The 14,131-nt window shown below is 42.6% G+C and overlaps 1 protein-coding gene across 6 annotated transcripts in view; it reads left to right on the top strand.

Annotated features, from left to right (window-relative positions):
• THRB (thyroid hormone receptor beta) overlaps positions 1 to 10,124 on the top strand; it is a 160,859-nt gene extending 150,735 nt beyond the window's left edge. For all 6 annotated transcript variants that reach the window (XM_086742675.1, XM_086742677.1, XM_086742676.1 and 3 more), the window contains 2 exons: positions 2,723 to 2,981; positions 4,490 to 10,124. In XM_086742675.1, coding sequence (XP_086598801.1) covers positions 2,723 to 2,981; positions 4,490 to 4,731 — 501 coding nt within the window. In that variant the 3' untranslated portion in view covers positions 4,732 to 10,124. The remainder of the gene's footprint in view (positions 1 to 2,722; positions 2,982 to 4,489) is intronic.
• The last annotated feature ends 4,007 nt before the right edge of the window (positions 10,125 to 14,131 follow it).

The following is a 14,131-nucleotide window of genomic DNA, read 5'->3' as shown; positions in this document are numbered from 1 at the left end:
TTATCTCAGTTCTTAATTTCCACAGAGGCTCAGGCTGAGAATGTAGTAAGTCTCTATGAAGGAGGAGCATGGCCACTTACATATTCGTGGCTACTTTTCCTTCCTTCTCTCTTCTTTGGACACACACACAAGCCAGCAAAGCACTGTGAGTGCCCAGCTTAGTTTGTGTGCATCCATTGGCCCACGTCAAAGCAAGAATCTAATCCCAGAGTAACCCAGGATTCACTTCATTCACTTCTCAGCGTTTCTGCTGTTGTTTCCTTCTTGTATTTCCTTCTGCTTAGAAGATGAAGATTGAGGAGCATTTAATCAGTTTAATGTGACTTTAAGTGACATAGACATCAGTGGTTCCACATTGAGTGAAGCTGTATAAACACTCTTCTAGGTAGCTCAGCTCAGCTCAAGTCAGTTCTATGGTGCTGCCTTACACATGTGCTGGCTGCCAGTTGTGTCCTGCAGAGTTGAGCACTTCAGGTTCCTACCTTTTGCTTTTTCTCCCTGCAGAGAGAGAAGGAAAGGACAATATGTGGCAGATAATCAGTCACATATGTTGACCGCACCCCTGGAAGGTGCTCTGGTAGCAACATTCAATTAATGAGCATAGGTAGCATTGAAACCTGTATAGCCGGAAGCAGAACTGACTTTCAAGCCCCCTCTCTTTGGTAACCGCTGCTACTGGCAGATAAGACCTGAGGTGAAACAGGTGTCCCGTATATCTTTCAGAATTAGGAAAGCAGGTGAAGGACGCGCGTAGCTGTATCACCACTCCCATAAAGAAGTTTTAAGAAGGTTCAAGTAGGAAGAGAAACTCTCATTGGTTTGGTGACTCACTAATAAAACAGCTGAAGCATTACAAAATATCTTCCCTGCTGTTATCTGTCTCTTTCTCTTCCACCATTTTTCCGTCCCCTTAGTCTTTTTTTCTTCATTTCTCTTTTCTTCTCCCTTCTCCCTTCCTCTCTTTCATGTCCCTTTTTTCTCTGCAGTTACCTATTCTGATACCTCTTCATGGTTGCTCTCACACATCTTTTTTTTTTAAATTTTATTTTTATTTCTTACTCTGTTTCTTTCTCTACTTTAGTCTCAGCAGCCACAGAGTGGCCTTGTCATTGGGTAGGGAGACTGCCACTGTGCCTGTGCAGCATTCCTCACACTGCTGCTGAGCTGAACAGGATGAGTCATTTTTCTTATATATCAAACACTTTACACCTGAAGTTGGCATTGCTGGAAAAACAGCTGCATGATTCAAATCCTTTTTCTGGTTGGGGTTGGCTTTGTGCTTAAAACTCTTCTCTAACAGGCAACTGCTTTCCCCTTGCGTTAGGTAACTGTCTGGCGTCCACTCTACGTAATTTTGTACCCAATCAATGTACTTGCTGTGCGAGCACACCGTTGACACATAAACCTATAGTTGGTGGGTTTTTAAAAAATTTTGAATTACAAGTCAGGTAAATACAATAACTTTATATGAATCAGAAATGAATGCATTTTCTTCATTCAATATCTAAGTTGTAATGAGTTGCTTTTTCATATACGTGACCCTTTGCTGTTCATTTAGTAGCAGTCTCAAAATATTCTTGGTGCTTTTTGCTATCGTTGAATTACCTATGAAAACATAAAGACATGCTTTACAGAACACATTCTCCTAATGTGTCAGCATCCTGGCAACACTTTATAAATACAGAACCTGCCTCCACCAATTTGGACAGATTACCTTTTTTAACGTTGTGGAAAAGACAAGTCTAGCCATGTGCCCTGAAGATCGTGGCTTATGCACCAGTGTAAAAGCTGGAGCTATACCATAGATTTTCTGTCTGTCCAGTGATAATGTAGGGAGTCTAGGGAGATCAGTCTTACTAGGCTTAATAAATATAGCTTAATAAGCTCTCTATTGTTTAAATGGATAGTGAGAATTAAGAGTACATACTCCACTGACTGAGTTGTCTCTTCTAGATGCAAAAATTTATTTCATTCCTTCTATTTAAAAAGCAGTCCACTCGAAGAGACGCTCCCCATCTTTTCCTCTCGTCAGGGAAGAAATAAGCATGGCTGGCAGTGAGTTTAACTGGGATGGCTGAGATCTGGACCAGCCCCAATTATAGTTTATTCTGTTATGCTAAGTTGTAAGCTGAAGAAGCTCAGGAGTAGAAGAAAGAAGGGTAAACAGCTGAGAACAGTGACCAGTTCAGCCATCTGAGATCCACCCCGCTGGGAGACAAAACCAATGATTTATGTTACCACCAACCTGACACCTGACAGGTCTGCTTCACCATTCACACTTCGTGAAATGTTTTGCAAAATAGAAAGCTATGTTCTTAAGGTTTATTGCACTTAACTTTATAATGCTCCCACAATCAGAGTGGTCCCACGGAGAGCAGCACTTCTGCAAGTTGGGTCACTTCACCTCAGCACCTGAACCAGCTTGGTGTGCTTTCAGTATTTTGCCTACAGCTGTGTCATCGCTAGTTTTCCTAAGGGTTTGTGGTGATATTAACCTGCCAGAAGTTTCTGGAAGCAGGAATGTGAGTCCTGGAAGTTGCTGCGGTGCACTGGAACAAGTGCTAGCACTGTGGTCATCAGTGTGTTTGGAGGGTAGCTGCACTACGTGAGGTAGTATCCTGGGGTGTGAATGGCAACATCATGCTCATGAATTCCTTGTAGTTGTAAAACCAACTCAGTTTGAAAAACACATCTTTCTCTTTACCATTTATGATTTCTGCAGCTGCCATGTGAAGACCAGATCATCCTTCTGAAAGGCTGCTGTATGGAGATAATGTCCCTCCGAGCAGCAGTTCGCTATGACCCCGAGAGTGAGACTTTAACACTAAATGGGGAGATGGCGGTGACAAGGGGCCAGCTGAAAAATGGGGGTCTTGGCGTAGTGTCTGATGCCATTTTTGACCTGGGCATGTCTCTTTCTTCATTTAACCTGGATGACACCGAGGTTGCCCTTCTTCAGGCTGTCCTGCTCATGTCATCAGGTGAGAACAGAAATATGTTGGGACCTCAACCATTTTGAAACTCTTTAGTCTTTGTCCCGAGCCTCTTTCTAAAGGAAATGTTAGGTCTTGCAGTGCTAGCTAGAGTAATGTGGGAGAAATTATCTCTCAAAATGCCAGCACAGCTTGGAACTAGTTTGGTGAGCACTAGGGAAAAAATTCAGGGTATTCAGAGAGATGGGCATAAAAGTGGCTTTGGTAACACACCTTGCTCAGTTTAGTACTTAGGGAGGAGGCAGGGATGATCATCAGAAAGAAATCAGATCTGGTTCTGAGCCAGTTTGCCTTGAATGAAAAACTGGTAATTTAACAACAGTTGTCCTTGCAATAAATTCCCTCTAGTTAGGTACTGTCATGCACTGGGCAATAAGCACAGTTCATACATGTTTCCATCAGTCTCATATGCTTAGTTTGACCTGGTTTCCTGTTTACCTACTTAACAGCACCACCAATTGCTAAGGTGCATTTGAGAGCTGTACTGTTTCCCCACACTGGGACCATTTGCAACTGGTCTCTTGGTGGCGTCATACAGAAGCAACATTTGATATGATTTCCAAAGAGTTTTTCTCCTTCTTAGATCAAGTATGTTTTCAAATATGCTTCCACTGACTGTGCCAGCCCAGAGAGGAAATTCCATTCTTGGGCAGTGGCAGATTTGGCAAGGTTTTGTTTTAAGACCACTTTGAAGATTGGGCACTGAGTAACAATACACAGACAGTGATTTACAAATGTTAACTGTGTCTGAGACAGAAAGGTTTCCACATTAATCACAACACAGCACTTGGCCTTCCCAGTCAAAACATTTTGACTTCTTTTTAGTTCCCTACACAGTGATAAATGAATAGAGGTTTCAGAAGGCAGTTCAGAGGACCTGCTTTCCCAGAGTGTCTCCTGAAAAGTAACTTGTGAAAGGAGCTTTCCCAGCGCCCATCTGGATGCTGATTGAGACAATTGGCCAAACTTTTGGCCTTTGTTGTTCGTTGGTGCTCCATAACAGTTTCCTTTGCAGCTCACCTGTGGATCAAAGCTTGATCAAAGCATTGGTCAGACTGTAGAGCTGTAGAGAAACAGATAGGAAAGAATGGTAATTTAGATTTCTGACAAGGAAAATTTTTTGTTTCTTTATTAGTTGTTTAGAGTAAGATATACATAGAAGCCTTAGCTGAGATCAGGGATCTGTTGTTCTATTCCCTGTAAGGAAACACTTCCCAAACAGTTTTACGGGGCTGTTTGCTATAATGGACAAAGCTATAATGGGCAAAGCAGGCAAAGGATGAAGAAAGGAAGGATTATCTCCTTGTTTTAACAAGGATAGTACTGATAAGTGAGATGTCCAGGGTCAAAGAAGTTCTTTGCGGCAGATGAAGGTGTCCTTGGTCTCCATCCTTTCTTTCCTAATAACACAATCATCCTATTTTTCCTGATTTATGATGAGAAATTAATTAAAGTCAATAAATAATAACAATAATTCTGATTCTTTATATCTACAGATCGCCCAGGCCTTGTTTGCGTTGAGAGGATAGAGAAGTGTCAAGAAGGTTTCCTCCTGGCATTTGAACACTACATTAATTACAGAAAACACCATGTTGCACACTTTTGGCCAAAACTGCTGATGAAAGTGACAGACCTGCGAATGATCGGAGCCTGCCATGCCAGCCGCTTCCTGCACATGAAAGTGGAGTGCCCCACAGAACTCTTCCCACCGTTGTTCCTGGAAGTGTTTGAGGATTAGAGAGACTGGAGTGGTTCTCCGCACCCCCGTCGCACTACTGGCTGTCATTTCATCCGGTTGCCCAGCTCTTCTCACCTCTGTTCGTTCTTCTTCTTCTTTTGTTCTCTTCTGTTTCTTGAGGCGGGGTTAAATTTTTGTTTTGGGTTTTTTTGGGGGGGTTACTGGGGGGCAGTTGTATACACATGGATGAAAACATCCCTTTAATGCGGGTACTTGTGACTATTGCAATTTGTTCTTCAGTCCTTTGATGTGAATGCTTTGACAGCTTAACAGTGAAAATACAAGCAGACCAGTCTCGTTCACCAGCATTTGCGTGGTCACCAGCTCACACACATCATTGCTTGGAAAATATGGGAGAGAAATTGAAGTGGCAGAAAATAAATTGGCCTCCAAGTTAAATTTGACCTTGGCCATTCTCTCTAGTATTACGTCATTTTGCAGGGCACAAGTGACCAATTCATGAGATGAAATTTCTAGTCTTCATGGTTGTTTCTGTTGTAACAATCACCATTATGATCTAGGATCTTCATCATCATCACGATCCCATCATTATCTGAGGACTGTTCCAGCAGATAAGTTTAACTGTACCCCATAAATCAAGTACTTAAAATAATGCAGAGTGTTAGAAGGGACTGACTCATTTTTTTTCCATGTGTATAAGAAAGTAAGATCCTTCAGTTCTTACTACATTTGAACTCCAAGTAACTTCACTGGAAGGTCTGTTGGAGTAAGGAGGGGAATTTGATCCTTTGAGGTGCTTTTCCTGAGAGTGGAGAGATCTGCTTTTCCTGAGGTGCATGGAGAATTCGTCACTCTGAAGGAGAAGGTTCTCTATCAGGATAGCAGGCTCTCCTTGGAGTTAATCAGGGATGTGGATGATCACAGAATGAGGACAAGGAGAACGAAACTTACGGGGTGACCTTCAGATGGGACAGAGACCAGCTGTGTTATTAACAACACTCAAGACTGTACAGCTTTATCCCAGTAATACAAATAGTGTTGCTTGGCAGTAATTTTTTTGGTTTATATATATATATAAAGTTTATATGCACGTATATATATAATTTTATATATATATAATTACAAATCTTCAGCAGATGTCTTAAACATATTTCCATATTTTTATCTTCTCTCTCTGTCCTTCTCTCACCCTCTCTTGTGTGTGTGTGCATTGATGTGTGCTGATCAGCTAGATTCTCCCTCCTTGTCTGTATGTGTTTCATTTGGCTAAATTCTCTCTTGATTCCTTTAATTTATTTCCACTAACTGCACTAGCAGGAACCAAACTGAGCAATGACAGGATGTCCTGCTGCTGAAATCTGCAAGCCAGTACTCACAGTCCTGGAATGTTTGGAGGCCGGTGATGAGGGCATTATAAGTAGAGGTTCCTCTCTGTCACCCATCTCCGTTCAGGGGTGTTGTCCCTGGGTTTTATAAACTTGATGTTAAACCATTTTCTGAATTTGTATGACAAGTTAAAAGCATCCTTCTGTTCTTCCTGGGAACCAGAGACTTAGTTCATGTATTTCACACTTCCTCATACCCCACATTCTTTTGCATTGTGCATTCCGTTGTACCGGTTTCTTTCTCTGCTATTTATTGATATATTTGCCTGGCAGTGAGCATTGTTGGGGTGGATGTGTTGTCTTTCAAAGGTCATGGTCCATATCTAAACCCATATGTTAAGTGTTTATTCCCTCATGAGAACATGATACTCAGGAAAACTTACAGGTGGAACACAGTATGTGTGTGTCAGGGGTTAAATTCTTTTCACCCCCCTTTCCCTACATAATTGATAAAGTATTTGGAGTGCTATTGGCTATGTTTTCAGGGGTGTGGATTCTTGTTCTCCCTGTTCTTTGATATTATATGCACCTGTAATGAGTTGTGAGCACTGATGTTATCACTTAGGGGTTTGTGCCCATAATTTTGTGAGAATATAAACCACAATGGGGTGCTTAGGGTTTTTTTTGCAGGTAGCAAGGAAGACAGACCATTGGAAATTTGTTCTTAAATGTTTGCTGAAGTTGAAGAACCTCTGTTGTGGGCTGTGTTTGTGCCATCTCAAAGCATACGTGTTAGCAACATCAGTCTCCATCCAAATTCCTTGTAGAGCACTCTGTCCTGGGGATAAGAGGTTGGAAAAATTCTAGCTTTTTGAAACAAAAGGCCAGACGATGTGATGAACTCACATGTACTTGGGCAGAATCTTGGAGGAGCAGCATCCATAGTCAGTAGAGAGTGCTAGATACCTGGTTCGCCGGTGGCTTGCTAGGGAACTGATAGCATATAGGGAAAGCAAAAAAATCAGCTGTTTCATTACTTGCATCTATACCCACAGTGGCTTGCAAAGAGAAGAGAAATGTGCATGTCTTTTGGAGTTCTGTTCTGACATGGATCTGAGCATGGAGTCAGTCTGAGTATCTCATCTGGTTGCTAAATGTGGGCTTGAGTTCGCATGCAGGCTTTTGACTCTGCTGCGGATGAGACTCAGGAGAAAAAATGCCACATTTCTCCCAGTAGTATTCACAAGTCATCTCACTACAAGGTCCGTGATGCTTCCTGTATTTTTCAGAGCCTCAGCTCCTGGAGTTGTGCTGCTGCTTGAGAGGTTCAGTCTGTCACTACGGACAACAATTCTTATCCTTTGGGCTATAAAGAAAACCAGTAGCCTAAATGTTAGTTATTTAGGTGGGAAATCGTTACCCAACAGTGACTTAGCTCATAACTACTGAGGCCCTCATAACTGGCTTTTGAACACTTGAGATTGTCAGGACTGCATTAATCAAAAAATAAACAAAGATCAGAAGTTAGGAAAAAAATGTGAGATTTACTGGATTGAGTTGGGGAAGCAGCAGGAGATGAAAGAACTTGGAACACCCTGGACAGAACTGCAATTTGAGACAGTGCTGGGAATTAACAATTTGCATGGTGGCTGCTGTAAAAATCATTGCTCGTACAGGAACTTGTCCCCCAAGGTCTACCATCGCAACTTACAAAGTTTTAAAACGGCCTGCATAAATAGATGTCTGAGTTCAGGCACGTAAGCTTTATTTAGGATCCGAGCTAATGGCCTGACTTCCCAAGATGCTGATGCAGTTTGGAGTTGTGCTTAATCAGGGTTCAGAAAATTAGGCCTTCTTCCTTAGATGGTTGCAGATGGACTGAAGTGCCTAAAATCAGGCAACCAACTTTGACAGGTTTGGCAGTGCAGAAAAGACCTAAGTCAACATACTTTTCTGGCTTTTTAGATTAAGTTGGAGACTGACGTGGATTAACAGAGGGGGATTAGTAGTATTCCTCAATTGAAAACTAAGACCAAGCTCTTAGTTTGGCAGATTTGATGTACTGACATCTAATGGCCTCTGCTGTCCTACCAGTCTTACTTTCTGTGACTTCATTGACTCCCTCAGTACGACTCCTGATTTATGTGATCATGAGAGCAAAACCAGAATACATGAGGATGCTCTTGCAGACTCTTACCAGTGGATGCTGACCTTAGTCCTGCAAAGACATACGTGTTTCTAAATATCAGTGATCTCAAGCTACTGTGGGACTGAGCCGCTGGACTGACCGTCTTGAGTGACAGACATCAGTACTGCAGTCAGCACCCTTTGCGGTAACTGGACTTTTTAGTGACATAAAAAATGTGCACTTTTTAGTGCAGTCCAGAGTCTCGCTTCTCATGGTGCCACGTAACTCTCGTGTTTGCTTTGTGGTCTATGTGTGGGTCTTACCTAGAAGGTTGTTCCTGTCAAACCTGATTGTCATCGGTCATGGTTTTGCCCTGAGTAACACGTGCATTTAGATATTCATTTCATGTGTAATCTTGGTTAAGTTATGATATTTATAATGACATATATAGTGCGTGATAATGATTTTTGTTTACATTTTGCCAAAATGTAGACGTTAGAGTTAGACCTCCAAGGTCCAAAATCATCCTTGAGCAGACTACTTGCTTCTTCAGAGGCAGGCATCAGAAAGAGGAAAAAACTGTCCAGAAAGACCATTTATATCAGAAATCTGCCGAGACAGGGCTGTTGATCACAAGCGGAGCATGTCATTGCTAGTGATGTATTTTTATGCTATGGAACTCTAACCTGTATGTGTCATATTGACTTCTTGCTGCATGAATCATAAATTATAAAAATCAGTCTTATGGTTTTGAAATGTAGCCAGCATTCCTAAGGCTAAACCTTTTTCATTGACAGAATCAAAATCCGCAACCAAGGAGCGTATTCCTCTCACTGTGAGAGCAATTGAAAGTGTTCAACATTTATCTTTTCACAAAGGTAGAGGTGTCAGGACCTTTTAATGTGTCTTGTTATCGTGATCATCTGGAAATGATTGCCAGACGTTTCCTTTTGATAGAGCAATGAAGTGATCCGTATTTAAATTTTCTAGAGAGAATTTTATTCTAGTGTGATAGAGATTTATTTTCCACTTACAGACTCAAAACGGTGTGAGCACATTTTTTTACTACGGTATATTTTTGCTTTAAAATTAAAAACAGAAAAAAAAAAAGGTTTGGCCTTATCACAAAGTTTTAGCGTGTCGTATAGCTGTTAGCAAATGCAAAGAGTATGCATTATTTGTGTGTATCCACATTGACTGATGTCGCCTTCAAAAAGCAATATTGTGCAGGTAATAAGTTGTTTGTGACTGTCCATTGCACAGTTTACCTTCTTTAAAAGCTGACCTTGTTTATGCACAAGACAATCAAATGTAAATCTACATCAGCACCCGCGTGTAGATTAAATTTATGTAAATTACTGAGCACAATATAAAACATTAAAAGACACTTTATTTAATTACACATTTGATGTCGGTAAAAGATAGTATCAGGGCATGAACTAGCTGACATACTGTAATTTCTTTTTCTCTTTTCCTACTTCCTTAGCACTCTCCAGTTTTAGGTTGCTCATAAATACATCAAATTAGTAATTCATTTTTTTTTTTTAAGAGAAGGGTGGTTTGGGTTGTTTATTTGTTTTTATGAAGTTGGTTGGGAGGACTTCTTACTTCGTCTATGAGGTTTGTGGGTTTTGCTTATTTGGTTTATTTTTTTTATATCGGTTTCATGCCCTGAGGGTAAGGCAAACATTACACCGTACGGTAAAAAAACAAAATACCTTGGATGATGTATTTTTTTGCAAACAGTGTTAAGAGTTATGCTAGATTGGTAATATTTTTTCAGCCTAAAATATATTAAAAAAAAATCTGTGATCACAAATGTTTTAAACTATCTAAAGAGAAAATTTGTATATTTGGGGGAAGAAAATAATTTTTACATAGCTTTTGTATGCAGATATTAAAATGTAATTATGAATATAGTGGGCATAGATAACTGTGTAAGCTTGAATTCTAAAAAAGAAAAAGCTTATAACTGAAAAGTGGTCCTGGTGTCTCCTTCTCTTTGTGGCAGGCTCTTCCGTCAGTTCTGTCACACACTTCCACGCCGCTGGAGTGGGAAAAGTAGGGCCCGGAGCACAATGTTGTACCGTCTCTAACCTGTTCACATCTCTGTCCTTTTGCATCCCTTTCATCACCTACCTCATATCTTATCTCCTCTCCTCCTCTCCCTTGGGCACCCAGCCAAAGGTTTTCATTTCTCCACTGTTCACATCAGCCGAACTTAATTCACTCCAGTGATTTATGCCTCACTCAATTACACTTTTTATGGGAACGCCCTTTCTTTCCTTCTCCATTCCCAGTCTAGACGAGGATGGTGTGACAGGAGCAATAGGCTTCCTGTCTCTTCACATTTTCCATACCTCAGTCTCCTACCTGTTGAAGAAGGTCTCCTCGTGCAGATATTCTCTCTGGTCTCATATTCCTTTGCAGTTTTGATTTCTCCTCCAATTCTTTTGTTCCCCTCAGGAAGAAAAGCAAGACCTAGAGTCTAGATCCAAAATCACTCTTTGGCCTTGCCCCCGATGGGAAATCTGTTTAAGGCTGCTGCTTCACGGTGATTTCCACAGGCATTTACTGGCTGACTGCCAGCTCCTGGTGCTGCTCCCCTTCCACGTGAGGTGCTGGGAGCCGCCAGATGGATGCTGAGCTCCCTGACCCTCCTCTGCCTGGCGTCACTGGGAGCATCTTCGCCGCGCCGGGCTTGGTGTCTGTGGGGAGCGCTGTGCCGGCATTTCCAGGGTTTGTTCCCACTGTTGCCCATGGGAATGGGGCCTGCCTTCAAAGGCAGAAGCCCCGTCAGAGGAGTCTGAGGAAAAGCATGAAATCCATGCTCTCCCTTCAAGCATTTCAGTGCAGGCACCTGAGTGAGGAAGTTTTGCCAAAGCCTCTGGTGGGGTTGCACTGAATGAGTAGTGATGTGGGCTGCTCAGGCCCTCCAGGGCCAGCTCTGGAGCAAGGAATTGATTTGCTGTGAAACAACTGGTTTACTCGCTGTGAAAAAATAATTCCGTTCCCACAGACCCCAGTGCATTGGCTGTGGCATTTTCAGGCTTTGTTGTTTGTAGTGGTGAAGTCTTGTGTTTTTCAAAAAAATAGCATGTTGTCTGTGGAGGAGCAGTATGCTGGCAGCCACGTGTATTTGCTTCAGTGCATATTTATCATCGCAGAGAAGGACATAAAAAATGGTCAGTTCTCCCCACTGAGCACTGGCACGGCCAGCAGGAGTGTGGTCTCGGTCTCTTCTGAGCTGCTTCATGCATCTCCAGCCTGTTGTTTACCGTAGAGCCGCAGTTTATCCTTCCTCTTAGTGACAGTGGGCGAGGGTTTTCTCCCCTTGAAAACTGACCCACGTCTGGAGATTTTTCTCAGTGTGGACTTAGGAGTCTAATGTTAAACACCCGTGTGTCTTATGGTAACATATGCAGTGAGGTATTCCCAATAGCATCCGTGATTTAAAAATTAAGCATGTTTGTATAAAGAGTGACTGCAGCGACACCACCTTTGAAGTAAGTAAAGGGTAAGTACAGAAGTCCCTCTGCTGTATTTATCATATTGCACTGCTCCTTTACAGTTTAGCAGGCAGAGAAGACTCCTTTCCAGACTGAATCACAGAGCATGTCTCTCTTCTCTCTCATCTCTATGTCTGGGGGAGAGCATTGACCCTGCAAGTACTGACTCAAGCGGCCTTGGTAGGTAGAAAGAAGGATGTGCCAAAAACCAAATTACTGTTTGCCAGGGTCAAGGAGTACACTTCAAGAAGAATTTTTAAAAAAACGAGGGAGCCCCTTTGAATCATTTATGAGAGCTTTGAGACTTCTGAGGTGAAGGAGTACTGAAAGACTTGTGGGATCCCTGAGTCAGAGGTCCCAAAGGGAGAAAAAAGGCTCCTAGGTCACCCTGACCTTGTGGTGCCTTGGAAAATCACAAACTTGGAAAAGCGGTACAAGTTTAGTACCTTGCTATGCAGAAGCAGGGTGGCTTTCTATAGGGAAAAAAATGACAATCTATAGGGGATTTTGTCTGGAAAACACAGCTTAAAAAAAGTAGAAAAGAACATCGGAAAATCAAAAGCAAATGCACGAACAAGTCATCTCCCAAGTGTCATTGGAATTTGAATTTGCAAGAGGCTGTCTGAGTGGGTATGGGAATAGCTTGTGTGTTCTTAGTTGCAAGAAATAAAAACAGTTTTGCAAAATCCAAACAAAAGCAGTATTTAAAGGGAAAATAAGTATGTGTTATATGTAGCTGCAAAGTCTTTGATATCTCCCTGCTCAGAGGTAGGGGCAAAATGGGGAAGAAGTTGTCTTTGCTGGAATAACTTTAGAGGCAGAAAGCTTCACTGCCTGATGTAATATTTAAAATGGAAATGAAAGCTTGGGCATATCTTAGTGTGTATATAAAGTTGCAGTAGGAGTTGGCTAGGGCTGAAAATCTGTCCAAAGTGACATCTCAAAGACATATTCTCCACTCTAAGGAGCAGGAGCCCAGGAAAATAAAAAGTTAAAAACTCAAAAGACCTCAAAAAAACACAGCAGTATCTGAGGATGAGACAATTCCTGGCAAGTGGATAAAGCACTAAAAAAAAATGGAGGCTGATGAAAGAAAGAAGGAGGAAACAGCACTATTAGAAGAACAGAACGATCAGAACAAAATGTGTGCCCAGGGGTGAGCAATTCAGTGTGCAGAGGGACTTCACATGGTCCAGACAATCCTAGATTTGTTTGCGCATGAAGAAAACATGCATGCGGGATTTTGATCATTATTCTCTCTAGAATCAGCCTTCTTGGGAAAAGGCAAATGGTAATGTAAGCTAACCTTGCACTGTGGATCCGTGTTTACTAAGGTGAAAGAGAGCAGCTGCAATAACTGCAGGTAGTGGGCTGAGCAGCTTTGACAAGGAGCGTGGCTCTGACCACGTGTTGCATCAGGGCCCACTCAGCCAGCATGCTCTGAGGAGCGGTGCTGTCAAACCTGTGAGGAAGATATGGAGAGAGGCTGAAGGGTCAAATATCATCTCCTGCTTTCACGCTACTAAATTACAGACTAGCATCTTTCAATCTGGGACCCTTCGCTTGATGAAGACAGAGGTATGTTGAGTTCCTGTGTAGTCAAATTTAAAAAACAAAGCTGTAAATAATTAATGAGTCTGAGAGGCCCCCTGAAGTCAGAGCTGTAGATAATGGCAAAGGGTGGGAGCCAGGCTGTGGTCTTCATGAAATTGTTCCTTGCTCCTGTGAAGTATAGGAGAGGTCACAGGTACTGTCAGTTGCTTTCACAAAGGACACAAGAATGCGTTTGGCGACTGTGACACAAAAATGCAATCCACAATTTAAAAACAGCACATCTTGGCAATGTGGGTCAGAATTTTTGGTGAATGTGAGCAGCAGAGAGCCTACAAGATGCAAAACCATGAACATCCCAGAGGACTGAGTCAGAGAGGGGCTGGGAACATCTGACTCAAAACGCTTGTGTTGCCAGCAGTTCATTTACTTCTTCTGGGTGGGAATAACTCTCCTCTTCAAAGACTCAGAGGAGTCTGACAGGCATCAGCCTCGCCACATCTCCCCCTTCCTTCCTTGCCCTCGGCCAGCAGCGGGTAAAGGTTTTGCTGGGGTGCTCCCCTCCTGGACTGGGGTGTATCAGGGCAGCCTCCAGCGCAGCAGTCATTGCTGCCTCTCTCCGTCTCTCAGCGGAGATCTCCTGTGCTCCCACCGCTGGTGTCTGCAGACCAGAACCCACAACCTTCTGCTAGCATCTTTGAGCCCTTCTTCACACTCTCCTCTTCAGACTCATTTGCAAGAAAAATTGCTCCAGGCTGGGGAGCCCAGCTGGGCCATGGTGCCTGTGCTGTCCCCAGTGAGAGCCTGGGCTGGCTGCCCTCTCCTGCGGTGAGGACCTGCTCCCTGGGCAGGCATGAAGCCTTGCGTGGAGATGATTGCATCTCTGATGGAGAGCACAGGGCTTGGGCCTTAGTATGGGGTGCAAA

The sequence above is a fragment of the Chlamydotis macqueenii genome, chromosome 2 (assembly GCF_036417535.1).
Source record: "Chlamydotis macqueenii isolate bChlMac1 chromosome 2, bChlMac1.mat, whole genome shotgun sequence".
NCBI lineage: Eukaryota > Metazoa > Chordata > Aves > Otidiformes > Otididae > Chlamydotis > Chlamydotis macqueenii.
This window is presented reverse-complemented; position numbering and strand designations above follow the sequence as displayed.